The sequence below is a fragment of the Hemiscyllium ocellatum genome, chromosome 17, assembly GCF_020745735.1.
Source record: "Hemiscyllium ocellatum isolate sHemOce1 chromosome 17, sHemOce1.pat.X.cur, whole genome shotgun sequence".
Taxonomy (NCBI): Eukaryota; Metazoa; Chordata; class Chondrichthyes; order Orectolobiformes; family Hemiscylliidae; genus Hemiscyllium; species Hemiscyllium ocellatum.
The window spans coordinates 20,357,228-20,373,496 of NC_083417.1; the positions used below are offsets into that span (position 1 = coordinate 20,357,228).

General features: G+C 39.9%; 1 protein-coding gene across 1 annotated transcript in view; it reads right to left on the reverse strand.

Moving 5' to 3' along the window:
- Window positions 1-16,269, reverse strand: part of klhl36 (kelch-like family member 36) — a 28,350-nt gene that overhangs the window by 5,178 nt on the left and 6,903 nt on the right. Inside the window, exons 3-4 of the mRNA XM_060837982.1 lie at window positions 6,146-7,219; window positions 412-569 (exon numbers count right to left, since the gene is read on the reverse strand). Coding sequence (XP_060693965.1) covers window positions 412-569; window positions 6,146-7,219 — 1,232 coding nt within the window. The remainder of the gene's footprint in view (window positions 1-411; window positions 570-6,145; window positions 7,220-16,269) is intronic.

Here is a 16,269-nt window from a genome sequence, read left to right on the forward strand (position 1 = left end):
AATACAGTCATCAGTAGCAATCCTCATGAGCAATCCAGACAACCAGAGATCATTTTCTACACACTGCTTAAATCCTGTCTAACACCTCCATGTCAAACAATGTCTTGAAACTCATTTTTGATAATCAAATTCAATCATCTCTGCATTTTCGATGCCTCGGTGATGATTCCTTCATTTCCACTCTGAATGCTTTTTCCTGTTGTTCTCCTTCATGGACAAGGCATTTCACAATGTCTTCTGCATTCAATCTATTACCCAACTGCTGTGCACATGGATATTTTAAAATATATCACTGAAAACCAATATACACATTTAAAATATGCATCATTAATTTCAGAATCTGCAGTAAATTGATGCAAGAAATCCACAGAATTGTACAATACTAAACAGATGAAAACTTAAATGCAATACCTTGGTAGGCCAGCGACATAGGACCAGGAATCATTATTAGGGTCATAGATTTCCACAGAAGACAGAGCACCATTTTCATTTCTTCCTCCGACAGCGATCAGAAAGTTTGCAAAGGCATCCAAGTAAAAATCCACTCGTCTCTGATTCATGGGAGCAACCTGAAAAGCAAACCTAGAACATCTAAGTAACCACATCGGTAAAGTAACTGCATTTTTCATAAGTTTTACACTGTATTCACTGAAACCTTTGAATGCTATTCACACAAGACTTAATTTGAGGTTTTTTTTCCTCTGAAATACACACATGTGTATATCACAGAATCAATCCAGTGGAGGAGGACATCATTCAGCCTGCATGTCTGTGTTAGCACTTCAAATATGCAGTTCACTTTCTGTCATTGTTCAGTATTTCTGCACGGCTATTTGAAAAGGAATGTTAGGACCCTTTAAAGAGGTCAACAAGGCCACCTGTGTGGGGAACCACAGGAGATGGGTAAGATTCTAAATGAATTTTTCACATCAGTATTTACTATAGACAAAGACACGGAAACTGGGGAATTCAAGGAAATAAATATCGTGATGTCTTGAAAATAAAGTCCACATTATAGAAGATAAGGTGCTGGAGATTGTAAATGCACGAAAGTAGTTAATCCCTAGGATATGACCCAAGTGTATCCCAGGACATTGTGGAAAGCTAGGGAAGAAATTTCAGGGTCCCTAACAGAGACATTTGTATAATCAACAGCCATGGGGGAGGTGCTGGAAGTCTGGAGGGTAGCGAATATTGTGACATTATTTAAGGAGGGTTGCAAAGAAAAGTCAAAGAAGTATAGATCGGTGAGCCTGGTGTCAATGGTGGTTAAGTTGTTGAAGGGGATTCTGAGAGACAGGATCGACATGCATTTGGAAAGGCAAAGATTGATGAGGGACAGTCAGCAAGCCTGCACGCATGGAGAACTGTGCCTCACAAACTTGATTTGAGTTTTCTTTTGAAAGGTTGACCAAGAAGATTGATGAAGGCAGTAAAGTAGGCATTGTCTATGTGGACTTTAATAAGGCCTTTGTCATGGTTCTGCATGGTAGATTGCTGAACAAGGTTAGATCGCATGGAATACAGGGAGAACAAGCCATTTGGATACAGAACTGGCTAGAAGATAGGAGACAGAGGATGGTGGTGGAGGGTTACTTTTCAGACTAGAGGTGTGTGACCAGCTGTATGCTGCAAGGATTAGTGCTGGGTCCACTGTGTTTTGTCATTTATATAACTGACTTGGGTGTGAGCATAAAAGGTGTGGTTAGTAAGTTTGCAGATGACACCGAAGTTGGTGGTGTAGTGGACAGCCAAGAAGATTATCTCAGAGTCCAGAGGAACCTTGATCAAATGGGCTGATAGGCTGAGGAGTAGCAGATGGAGTTTAATTTAGATAAATGAGAGGTGCTGCATTTTGGTAAGGCAAGTCAGGGCAGGAAGTAAATACTTAATGATGAGGAGAAAGTTAGCACTGCAGATGCTAGAGCTCAGAGTCAAGAGTATAGTGCTGGAAAAGCACAGGTCAAACAGCATCAGAGGAGAAGGAGAATTGACGTTTCGGGAATAAGCCATTCAACAGGAACCTTTTTCACGCAGAGGGTGGTGAGTGTACAGAATGAGCTGCCAGAGGTGGTGGTAGAGGGTGCTGTAATTAATTACAATATTTAAAAGGTATCTGGATAGGTAAATGAATAAGGGTTTAAAGAGATATCGGCCAAATGCTGGCCTTCATTTCTAATGAAGGGCTTATGCCCGCAACTTAGATTCTCGTGCTCCTCGGATGTTGCCTGACCTGCTGTGCTTTTCTAACACTACACTCTCGACTTAATGGTAAGGTCTTGGAGAGTGTTGCTGAACAAAGAGACCTTGAAATGTAGTTTCATAGTTCCTTGAAAGTGGAGGTGCAGGCAGATGGGATAGTCAAGAATGCATTTGGTACACTTATCTTTGTTGGTCAGTGCATTGAGTATAGCAATTGGAAGGTCATGTCATGATTGTACAGCACATTGATTAGACCACTTTTGGAATACTGCATCCAATTCTGATTTCCCTAGCTATAGGAAAAATGTCTTGAAACTTGAAGGGGTGCAGAAAAGATTTACAAGGATGTTGCCAGGGTTGGAGGGCTTGAGCTATAAGGACAGTCTGAATAAGCTGGGACTATATCTCCTGGATCATCAGAGGCTGAGGGGTGACCTTATGGAGGTTTATAAAATGATGAGGGGCATGGATAGGGTGAATAACCAAATTCTTTTCTCTAGGGTAGGGGAGTCCAAAACTAGAGGGCATAGGTTTAACGTGTGGGGGGATAACTTTAAAGGGACATAAGGGGCAACGTTTTCACGCAGAGGGTGGTCAGTGTACAGAATGAGCTGCCCGAGATGGTGGTAGAGGGTGCTTTAATTACAATATTTAAAAGGTATCTGAATAGGTAAATGAATAAGAAGGGTTGAGAGAGATATGGGTCAAATGCTGGCAAATGAGACTGGATTAATTTAGGATATCAGGTCAGCATGGATATGAGTTGGAGTGAAGTGTCTGTTTCCATGCTGTACATTTCTATGATTCTGAGTTGGAACAGCTTGTTTCAGACTACTCTGTCCAGACTGCTCATGATTTTGAATGCCTCTATCAAATCTCCTCTCAGCCTTCTCTTTTTCAAGGAGTCCTAACTTTCCAAACTATTTTCACAGCTGAAGTTCTTCATCCCAGGAATTTATCTTACAGTACTCTTTCCAATGCCTTTCGAATTAACTCTGTGGTTCACTGACTCTTTGTTGTCTATGTTAAGTATCACTTTACACCCAAAGTAAAAGACTGTGCTCTGTACATATCTATCACAAACTGCAGGATTTCTGATAATTAAAGCTAAAAACATCAAGCTATACAAATTAATTGCATACTAATTAATTGATCACTAAAGACTACAATTTAAAAACCTCACATTTATACTGTATAATATGCACAGTTACACATTTCCAGTTATCATTCTGAATTTATTCCAGGAATTAGACTAGTGAATCTCTTTTGAAAACCTCCAATATCAATATATCCTTTCTTAAATATGGGTTCCAAAACTGTAGAGTACCCCAGGTCTAATCTCACCAATATCCTGCGACAAGTTGTACCAAGACTTTTCAGTTTTTAAATTTCAACCTCCTAGCAAATGAAGGACAAAAATCCATTTGCCTTTGAAATTACTTGTTGCATCTGCATGCTGTTTGTATTTCTTGCACAAGACCACAGATCCCTCGATGTTCCACCTTCTTGGAGTCTCTCTCCATTTAAATAATAGTCTGCCATTTGACTCATCATACTTTTCCACATTAAATCCGATCCAGGTTTTTGCCCACTCACTCAACCTATATATGTATCCTTTGCTGATTCTTTAAGTCCACATCACAACATGCCACCTAACAGCAAAACTGGAAACATTACTCTGCCCCTCCTCCAAACCATTAATATCAATCGTAAATAATTGAGTCTCTAAGACCAATTTTTATAGCACTCCACTAGTTAAGTACATTCAACTGGAAAAAGACCCAATAATCCCAAACCTGTCTTGTGTGTGAATGAATCAATCCAGTCAAATACATTACCGCTAATACAGCAAGTTCCCTATCTTGTGCAATAATCTTTTATAAGGTATCTTATTGAATGAATCTGAAAATGCAAGGACATTAGTCAGGCCATTTTTAGAGTACTGCATTCAATTCTAGAAAGCATTCAAGTGTGGGATATAGGTAAAGTAGTGTTACTTCTGCAATCATATTTACTTATGCAAGGTAAATGAACTCACACCAGTGTATAATTGTTTCAGCCAAGAGCTGAGTCAACAAAAATGAAATTATTGAAGTGAGTGAGCTTTGTTTCTCACACAAGGATGCTGCTAGAATTAGAGGGTTTGAGGTATCAGCAGAGAATGAATAGGCTGGGACATTTTTTCTGGAGTGTCGGAGGCTAAGGGGTGACCTTACAAAAAAAGAGGTTTATAAAATCATGAGGGGCATGGATAGGGTGAATAGCTAAGGTCTTTCCCCCAGAGTAGGGAAGTCCAAAACTAGTGGGCACAGGTTTAAAGGAGAGAGTGAAAAACTTACAAAGGACCTGTGCAGCAACTTTTTCCACACAGAGGATGGTGCAAATATGAAATGAGCTGCCAGAGGAACTGGTGGAGGCTAGTACAATTACAGCACTTAAAAGGCATCTGGATGAGTACGTGAATAGGGTACATGAATTGAAAATGGGACTAGATCAGTTTAGGATAGCCAGTTGGCGTGGATGGGTTTAACCAAAGGGTCTGTTTCCGTGCTGTATAACTCTATCTCTGTAACCATTTCCTTTAAAAATCTTGGATGCAGACTATGAGGTCCAGGCAAATTGTCTGCCTTTAGTCCCATTATTTTGTCAAATACTTTGCCCTTGTGATATTGCTTATTACAAGAACTGTCCTCCCATTAGCAGCTTGCTTATCTGTTACCTTCAGGATATCTATAGTATCCTCCACCATGAACACCAATACGAAACATTAGTTTAAAGTATCTGCCATTTCCCTGCTCTCTGTTATCAACCCTCCCATTCCATTTTCCATGGCTTACTTTAGCTAGGCTTTCTTTTACATACCTGCAGAAGCTCTTGCCACTTTTGCATTTTTATATCCTATCAATTCACTTTTAATAAATCAATTTTCTCCCTCTTTATAAGCTTTTTAATTACCAGTTTTTGGTTCCTAAAAAAAATTTCCTGTTCTCCGGCATAATTTTTACAAAACTTGTTGGAGAAATTCAGCAGGTCTGACAGTATCTGTGGAGAGAGAAACAGCTTAAAAGTTTGCTTAATTTGAAGAGCACTTGCTGAACTAGAAACATTAACTGCTTTCTCTCCATAGGTGTGGCCAGACCTGCCGAGTTTCTCCAGCAATTTGATTTTGTTTCAGATTTCCAGCATCTGCCATTCTGTTTTATTTCAGTTGCCAAAACTATTTTACAAGGGTCATTTCCAAAATTTGCCAAAAGTTTTAAAAGGTACAAAATGGCTAAACAGGAAACTGAGCAAATTACTAGCTCCTATCAGACAATCTAGTAAATGAGTTAACTACAAGTTTTTCAAATAGAGGTCCCTTGTAGTGAATACTTTGCTATACTAGCAAACATCTTAATTTTATGTCTATTAAAATAATGCAAGTTCAGTGGTAGCCGTTTCTTTGTACAAATAATTGGAGCTTACTAGCAGATTTCATTGGCATATCATTGTCCTTCCTTGTTTCTGCTACCATAAAAAGAGCAGTTTCAATGTTTTCCCCTCAGTTGTCAAATGAGTAGAGGTGAAAGTATAAAAGTTACAGAAAGTTTTTTTTAAAAAGCTATGTTGAATGCTGGACTTTCACACTTGATTTTAAATTTTCAAGTCAGGTGTGCACCCACAGGAGAGGTTTCAATATTTCTCTTACTGATCTGGAATAACTTTTCAAGGGACATGAACAGCAGTTTCTTGAACCCATTTATTCAGCTGCCTTTTACAGCTTTTCTGCCAATTTAATATACAAGGCCATCAATCTCTAAGTGACTTGTCCTCTACCACAAAGGTAATGACAATCATACACCTGGAAGAAGCTGTAAGTATTGCTGTAGAAACATTTATTTTTGTGTTCATTTTTCATGTTTGAACAGAAGTGAGGCCAAGTTGTAGAAGAGAAGTAACTTACCTTGAACCACTGATTACATCTAGGATCATATCTATAAAGGATGTTTGAAGCTGCATCACCTCCATTATCACGAGATGAGCTTCCACCTGCCATAAAGATAAATCCTCCAAAGACAGTGACACAATGATGGCTCCGTCTTGCAGGCAGCATTGTTTCAGAAAACCATTGCCCTTTTGTTGCATCAAAGAAGCACATATCATCACTTAGCTCTTCTCCACGTTCTGACACCTCCCCACCAATAAACAACAGTCTTTCAATATCCGAGCGAAGGGCAGAACGTTTGTTCTGAAGTACTGGTTGTTTTGTAATGTTATTATGATAATATATTGCTTCTTCCAAAAACATTTCACAATTTGCTTCTTTGGGAAGTAGGGAGCACACTGCTGGTTTAACACGTTGCAATAGATCACTTTTAGGTATAAGTGGGAAATGGATGTTTCTGAGGACAAGGCGAGCATCTTGCACTCGATCAGGACTCTGTGTTAGCCACTGCAGTGCAGCCTGTAGCAAATCATGCTCACATTCATGTTGCACATTGTTGCTGTCCAAATAAAGACAAAGTTTTTGCACAGATATGTTCTGCAAAAATTCTGGAGTGAAGGAAAGTGTACCAAAACCATGCAGAATAAAACTATCGATGTAACAGTCCAGTCGCTCCAGGTCATAAATTGAGGCTAGTTCTTGAAGATAAAGGTAGTTTTCTTCACTAACTTCATTCTCCAGGTACTCGCAACAAAAATCCACTACTTTCCAAATTTGCAAAAGATGAGCAGTTTCCAGCACATAGTCAATGTTTCCACCATCTAAAGGGAGCTCGCTGCTATATAGAAAGTCAATCACAGCTTTCAGACCTATGTAAGAGGCTCCAACCAACTCAACTTCTTCTTGATAAGCTTCCCTCATTCCAATTGTAAACATAGAGTTAAAATAGTCACTGTAAACAGCCAATAGATTCCTGTGGGCTGACACTCTCTGTTCATCTGCCACAAGCACGATATCACAGAACAGTCCCTTCTGTCTCTGCTCATTTAGCCCCTGAAGGATGACACTAGAATGATCAGCCCATCTGTATACCTGAAAGAGAATTCACTTTAAGATCAACATACTTTTCATTTGGCATATTGAGTTAAAATGTGCACTTTGGAAATCCTAGAATTGTGCTTATTGAGATACTTATGTACTTGTTCATTGTATTTTTGAGTTCACACTATATATTTAAGTATTCAATTACATGCACACAAACTGCAGTGTTGTGAATCACTCAATACCCAATAGAAGACTGAATAGATTGTTCTGATACAGACTAATGCCCATTTGGCTTAATAGTAATTAGTTTGAAACAAGCTCCACTAGAAATATTCACCATTATTATGACCAGTCATCACACCTAAATCCTTTTCAACTATATTTGTTTCTTTATTGCTTTCCAAACAGCTTCAGTATGCAATTGCAATATAAACAATTCGAAAAGTGTTGTTTTGCTAAATTGGCCAGCAGCCGAAAGTAGTTATGCAATCAGACAATTCAATCCAGCTGTGCTCTCAAATTGTGAAAATCAATTTGCCTTTAAGTTCAGCTGGATGCCAGTATAATTTTAATTAAGTGCAGCACCACTTTGAGGATTTATCATTTTAGCCACAGCAACCAAAACAATGTTGTGATATTTTTGTAATGGCATAAATAAGTATGTATTCAAACGCAAATACTATCCTTTTTTTTAAGTAATTGGAACAGCAAATTACCACAAAATAACCAGTGATTATGCAATGATGATTAACGTTGGGAAAAAAATTATACAGTCTACTCATAAATGGTTAAATTTTATATCTGCTTGTATAGGTTTCAGGTTTTGAGATATAAAAAGTTGTAACGATCTAAATAAATGCCAAAAATGTAAAAATAGAGGCATTTAGCCGACCAACAATGCTGCATACCACAACTTATTCACTCCCTCAACACAAGTACTACGGAGTAAGCAGACTCTGTCTATGAAGTGATATGGATACCATGAAATCACACCAAACCCATAGGGTTTTGACCACTCAACACTGGCCAAGGATGCCATTAAGAACATTACTCAAACATTTCAGTATAATGAATTGATCAGATTTTATTGCCTATTTTGTTGGTCTTTCATCCATTCCCTCTTTTTCACTGAAAAAGTATAAATGCAGGGGGAAGATGACATCTCATCACTTGGAATATAAAGTAAGTTAATGGTCTTGTGTCCGGTCCTGTATCAGTTGGAATGGTTTTCTATTCTTGAGGCTATGGGATAAATTTTTATCAAATACTGGGAAAAATAAAATCAGTTGTTAATATCAATATTAGAACCGTTTCAGCTTAATTAATAAATGAGGAAATAAAAAATTAACAATTCTCCATTAGGATCACATGCTGCTTTGCCCAATTCCTGTTTCTTTGCTGTATTCAGGCAATCTGATTGTCCCAGGAACAAAGACAAAGAAGAAAATACCAATAAATAAACTAATTGTTACCCATAAAATGACTCCTGATCTGGCAGCTTGTATCTTAACAATTGCTCAACCCCTTAATTTGTGTAAATTCAAATTAACTCCATTGTTCTTTAAAATCCATTTTAAAAAATCTTTAAGTGACAGAAAATAAAATATACCGGTCAAGCAAAAATAAAATATTGTTGATGCTGAAGATCTGAAACAAAAACAGAAGACACTGGAAATATGGACGGTCAAATCTTGTTGAGAGAAACAAGAGTAATGTTACAAGTCAACAACCCTTCATCAAAACTTGAAATATTAGCAACTGGCTAATATCATTTCCTCTTTTTCCTCAAAAAACAAATTTGGCAGAAATGAAATGTACTTGATAAGTCGATGTAATGGAGATATGTACTGACTAAAATTTGTGAAATTATAACTATTTTTAGTTACATTTATTGTAAGTATAGGACGTTTATAGTTTGGATGGTATTAAAAATAATGAGTTTGTCTTTTATACATTGAAGTATGGGTTTTTAAGCTGTGGATGCCTGTAACATTGATATAATGTTCACTGGGCTTATCTGATTGGACCACCATAAACTTTGTGAACTTTTAAACAACTGGATGATGAACGTTAGGGTGCTAGTCAGCCATTAACAAGCAGATCCAGAAAAAACTTCTCAATTCAATTCCAATAGGCAACATTATTTTCTCAATTTGCTTCAGTCCATAATGAATTAGTGGCAGGGGAGGGATGGTGTGCAATCCACTAGGTAGCAGATCCAGGGTAAGACTGTGGAAGGAGAAAGAAGACAATAATGACACTTGGCTTTACTCAGCGTGAATCTTTGAATTCTGCACAACATATTTTGCCAGTAACTTTGGGAAAAATCCTCATTAAACACTGACACATGGTTCCAGAAATCAAATCGTAACTGATAATAAACTAATAATGTTAATAAATATCATGGAAGTGATTTGCTAAGCAAATCCATGTTACGGTAGGAGTGTATAGTAGCATATCCACACCATTGAGGCTACATTGACAGAAGCATAATAGTCTTCCTGGATTTCAGCTGACTCAGGAAACAAGGGAGAAAATGTATGTGACAATTTGCTTTCCCCCTCCTTTTGTAATCCTCTCCATTGGCTTCAGATCAAAAGTATAATCTTGAGTTAAAACAAAAACAGACATTGCTGGAGAAACTCCGCAGATCCGGCAGCATCTGTGGAGAGAAAGCAGAATTAATATTTTGGGTCCAGTGGCCCTTCTGTTCTATTTAGAGTCATAGAGATGTACAGCATGGAAACAGACCCTTCGGTCCAACTCAGCCATGCCGACCACATATCCTAACCCAATCTAGTCCCACCTGCCAACACCTGGCCTATATCCCTCCAACCCATTCCTATTCATATACCCATCCAAATGCCTCTTAAATGTTGCAATTGTACCATCCTCCACCACATCCTCTGGCAGCTCATTCCATACACATACCACCCTCTACGTGAAAAAGTTGCCCCTTAGGTCTCTTTTATATCTTTCCCCTCTCACCCTAAACCTATGCCCTCTAGTTCTGGACTTCCCGACCCCAGGGAAAAGACTTTGTCTATTTATCCTATCCATGCCCCTCATAATTTTGTAAACCTCTGTAAGGTCACCCCTCATCCGACGCTGCAGGGAAAACAGCCCCAGCCTGTACAGCCTCTCCCTATAGCTCAAATCCTCCAACCCTGGCAACATCCTTGTAAATATTTTCTGAACCCTTTCAAGTTTCACAACATCTTTCTGATAGGAAGGAGACCAGAATTGCACACAATATTCCAACAGTGGCCTAACCAATGTCCAGTGCAGCCGCAACATTCTTCACTAATCTATCTACCTGCAACTCCACTTTCAAGGAGCTATGAACGTGCACTCCAAGGTCTCTTTGTTCAGCAACACCTCCTAGGACCTTGCCATTAAGTGTATAAGTCCTGCTAAGATTTGCTTTCCCAAAATGCAGCACCTCGCATTTATCTAAATTAATCTCCATCTGCCACTTCTCAGTCCATTGGCCCATCTGGTCCAGATCCTGTTGTAATCTGAGGTAACCCTCTTCGCTGTCCACTACACCTCCAATTTTGGTGTCATCTGCAAACTTACTAACTGCACCTCTAACGCTCGCATCCAAATCATTTATGTAAATAACAAAAAATAGAGGACCCAGCACCGATCCTTGTGGCACTCCACTGGTCACAGGCCTCCAGTCTGAAAAACAACCCTCCGCCACCACCCTCTGTCTTCTACCTTTGAGCCAGTTCTGTATTCAAATGGCTAGTTCTCCCTGTATTCCATGAGATCTAACCTTGCTAATCAGTCTCCCATGGGGAACCTTGTCGAACGCCTTACTGAAGTCCATATAGATCACATCTACTGCTCTGCCCTCAATCTTCTTTGTTACTTCTTCAAAAAACTCAATCAAGTTTGTGAGATATGATTTACCACGCACAAAGACATGTTGACTATCCTTAATCAGTCCTTGCCTTTCCAAATACATGTACATCCTGTCCCTCAGGATTCCCTCCAACAACTTGCCCACCACTGAGGTCAGGCTCACCGGTCTATAGTTCCTTGGCTTGACTTTAGCACCCTTCTTAAACAATGGCACCACGTTTGCCAACCTCCAGTCTGCAGGCACCTCACCTGTGACTATCGATGATACAAATATCTCAGCAAGAGGCCCAGCAATCACTTCTCTAGCTTCCCACAGAGTTCTTGGGTACGCCTGATCATGTCCTGGGGAGTTATTCACTTTTAACCATTTCAAGACATTCAGATCTTCCTCCTCTGTAATCTGGACATTTTGCAAGATGTCACCATCTATTTCCCTACAGTCTATATCTTCCATATCCTTTTCCACAGTAAATACTGATGCAAAATATTCATTTAGTATCTCCCCCAATTTCTGTGGCTCCATACAAAGGCCGCCTTGCTGATCTTTGAGGGGCCCTATTCTCTCCCCAGTTACTCTTTTGTCCTTAATATATTTGTAAAAACCCTTTGGATTCTCCTTAATTCTATTTGCCAAAGCTATCTCATGTCCCCTTTTTGCCCTCCTGATTTCCCTCTTAAGTATACTCCTACTTCCTTTACACTCTAAGGATTCACTCGATCTATCCTGTCTACACCTGACATACGCTTCCTTCTTTTTTCTTAACCAAACCCTCAATTTTGTTACATTATGTTTCAGTTGGGCCAGATGGACTGTCATTGCATGGAACATTTTGTGGTGCCAATGCAATATAAAAAAAGGAACTGATGTGTAAAGCCAATATATTTCAATATTGGAAACATATGAGGCTATTCAGCCCATCATGTTCACATAATCTCTCTGCAACAGCAGCTCAGCTAGTCTCACTCCTCTGTCTGCTGTCTGTGGACCTGCAGCTTTGTTTCTTTCGCTGCCTATGATAGGCCCATAAAGGATGCAAAAAACAATTACAGGGAATATTAACACACCCACATCCTGTATCCAGGGCACCTGGAAAAAAAAATCAGAAGCACCAAAATGACTTTCAATACCTTCATATTTGAAGCAGGCAGCAACAATCTGAATGCTCCAAAAGCACAGATCTAAAGATCTACCTGCAACATCACCAGTGGCAGAGTGATGTCAGGAATTACAAAGGTGAAGCAATAATAACAAGCAAAGAACCTGACCATCTAAAAAGCAGCCAGAAATGTACAACATCCACATGAAATGGGAAAATGAATTTTTGTTCACAACTGTAAAAAGTAAATGGACGTGAGGAATGTTGGATCAGCCACAATCCTATTCAAGGGCGGAACAGATTCAAGTGGGTGAATGGCCTTCTCTTCCTGTTTCTCATGGACATGAGATAGCTTTGGCAAATACAGTTAAGGAGAATCCAAAGAATTTTTACAAATATATTAAGGACAAAAGGGTAACTGGGGAGAGAATAGGGCCCCTCAAAGATCCTGAAGAAGGGCTTATGCCCGAAACGTCGATTCTCCTGTTCCTTGGATGCTGCCTGACCTGCTGCGCATTTCCAGCAACACATTTTCACCCCTCAAAGATCAGCAAGGCGGCCTTTGTGTGGTACCGCAGAAAATGGGGGATGATACTAAACAATTATTTTGCATCAGTGTTTACTGTGGAAAAGGACATGGATTATATACAATATAGGGAAAAAGGTGATGACATTTGAAAAATGTCCATATTACAAAGAAGCAAGTGCTGGATGTCTTGAAATGCATAAAAGTAGATAAATCCCCAAGGACCTAAACTCTGTGGGAAGCTAGGGAAATGATTGCTGGTCCCTTTGCTGAGATATTTGTATCATCAATAGTCACAGGTGAGGTGCCGGAAGACTAGAGGTTAGCAAACGTGGTCCCACTGTTTAAGAAGGGTGGTAAAAGACAAGCCAGGTAACTATAGACCAAGGAGCCTGACGTCGGTGGTGGGCAAGTTGTTGGAGGAAATCCCGAGGGACAGGATGTACATCTATTTGGAAAGGCAAGGACTGATTAGGAATAGTCCACATGGCTTTGTCCGTGGGAAATCATGTCTCACAAACTTGATTGAGTTTTTTGAAGAAGTAACAAAGAGGATTGACGAGGGCAGAGCAGTGGACATGAACCATATGGACTTCAGTAAGGCATTCAACAAGGTTCCTCATGGAAGACTGGTGAGTAAGGTTAGATCTTATGGAATACAGGGAGAACTAGCCAACTGGATACGGAATAGGCTCAAAGTAGAAGACAGACGGTGGTGGTGGATGGTTGTTTTTCACTCTAGAGGCCTGTGACCAGTGGAGTGCCACAAGGATCGGTGCTGGGTCCACTGCTTTTCATAATTTATATAAATGATTTAGATGTGAATATAGAGGTATAGTCAGTATGTCTGCTGATGAAACCAAAATTGGAGGTGTAGTGGACAACGAAGAAGGTTACCTCAGATTACAACAGGATCTTGATGAAATGGGCCAAGGAGTGGGAGATGGAGTTTAATTTAGATAAATGCGAGGTGTTGTATTTTAGGAAAGCAATCTTTGCAGGACTTATAAACTTAATGGTAAGGTCCTAGGGAGTGTTGCTGAACAAAGAGACCTTGGAGTGCAGGTTCATAGCTTCTTGAAAGTGGAGCCGCAGGTAGTTAGGATATTGAAGGCAGCGTTTGGTATGCTTTCCTTTATTGGTTAGAGTATTGAGTACAAGAGTTGGGAGGCCATGTTGTGGCTATACATGACATTGATTAGGCCACTGTTGGAATATTGTGTGCAATTCTGGTCTCCTTCCTATCAGAAGGTTGTTGTGGAAGTTGAAAGTGTGCAGAAAAGATTTACAAGGATGTTGCCAGGGTTGGAGAATTTGAGTTATAGGGAGAGGCTGAATATGCTGGGGGGCTGTTTCCCCTGGAGCGTCAGATGCTGAAGGGTTACCTGATAGAGGTTTATAAAATCATGAGGAGCGTGGACAGGATAAATAAACAAAGTCTTTTCCGTGGGGTCAGGGAGTCCAGAACTAGAGGGCATAGGTTTTGGGTGGGACGGGAAAGATGTAATGAGACCTAAGGGGCAGCGTTTTCACACAGATGGTGGCATGTGTATGGAATGAGCTGCCAGAAGAAATGGTGGAGGTTGGTACAATTCCACATTTAAAAAGGTATCTGGATGGGTATATGAATAGCTGAAAATGTGTTGCTGGAAAAGCACAGCAGGTCAGGCAGCATCCAAGGAGCAGGAGAATCAATGTTTCGGGCATGAGCCCTTCTTCAGGAATGAAGAAGATTCCTGAAGAAGGGCTCATGCCCAAAACATCGATTCTCCTGCTCCTTGGATGCTGCCTGACCTGCTGTGCTTTTCCAGCAATACATTTTCAGCTCTGACCTCCAGCATCTGCAGTCCTCACTTTCTCCAGGTATATGAATAGGAAGGGTTTGGATGGATATGGGCCGGGTGCTGGCAGGTGGGACTAGATTGGGCTGGGATATCTGGACAGCATGGATGAGTTGGACCGAAGGGTCTGTTTCAGTGCTGTACATCATTATGACTCTGTGATGTTGAGAGTAAAAAGGGGAATTTGGAATAGCAACAGGTACAATGCACAATCGATTCAAGGGTAGTTTTCCAATTTTCTGGAAAAACAAAAAATCACTTAGAGCGCGAAATAATTAATGAAGTAATAACTGTGCCACTGACTCTTTATTCAGAGACTTTAAGAACAATCTGGAGCATATCACTTAGTGCTTTCACAATAACAATAGTAGAATCTTTGAAATATGAATTCAATTAATCCATTGACATGACAAACACAACCCAGCTGATTACTTTTGTGCAAAAAAAGGATCATCTCATCCTTTTACTCGTTAAGGAGAGAACAAGGGCAAATATATCTACAACAGAGTTCAAAATGCACAAGTGCTTGAGAACGATTCCAGTCAAGAAACAGATCTCCATCACAACTGACGGTACACCAACCATATTTGGTTCAAATACAGATTTTGCTGTTTATCACAGAATTATCCTGATTTCACCCCTCCGTCAATTGTCATTTTATAATTCACCAACAAGCATTAGCAAATAAAATTAATGAATTTTTTAATATGATGCATTGAAAGTTAAGTCAATTCAAGTAAGAGCCCTTCAGCACCTTTTGTTTAAATCCTACAGTGAAGGAATTCTCTATGCTGATGTGATATAGTTAAGTCAAGGGAAGGTCCTGCTAACACATTTAGATCTGATACTCAAAATAATCACTTATCTTACAATCAGCTTTGAGCTGTCAGATAATGTGATTGCTTGACTTCTGCTTCCTAATGGAATATCAAAGCTGAACTGTGAACTGCAGGTAAAGAGGAGGAACATAACACAGAGTCATAGAGATGCACTGCATGGAAACAGACTCTTTGGTCCAACTCATTCATGCCGATCAGATATCCTGAATTAATGTAGTCCCATTTGCCAGCACTTGGCTCAAATCCCTCTAAACCCTTCCTATTTATATAACCATCTAGATGCCTTTTAAATGTTGTAATTGTACCAGCCTCCACCACCTTCTCTGGCAGTCACTGACCATGTGATCTCTGCACTTGTCTCTCATCGTCCTTTTTCAAGTGCTGTTGTTTTGATCCTTTTATCTCCAAAGTTCCAAACAGTGCAACAGCTTATGAAACAGTAATTGCTGCCCCTGAAATTTGAGGAAATCAGCTCCAACACAAAATACCTCAAAAAAAGCATCTCTTGCAGCCACAATGTTTTTTTTTCCCCATTCTCCATCTTGGATTACCCAGAATCCTTTTGATCAGTCATATCAGACTAAAAGTGTTAGCTGTTTCTCTCTCCACAGATGCTGCCAGACCTGTTAAGTTCCTCCAGCATTCTTTTTTACAACAGATTTCGAACATCCACAGTGTCATGCTTTTACTTGACTATTTATTCAATATATTCTTCAGGGTAGGTCCTGGTTGCACCTAAATTCACATCGGGTGGTGAGGGAGTGGCGGTGAAGGAGGCCTAGGACCTCCATGTCCTCGGCTGAGTGGGAGGGGGAGTTGAAATGTTGGGCCACAGGACGGTGTGGTTGATTGGTGCGGGGGTCCCAGAGATGTTCCCTAAAGCGCTCTGCTAGGAGGTATCCAGTCTCCCCAATGTAGAGGAGAC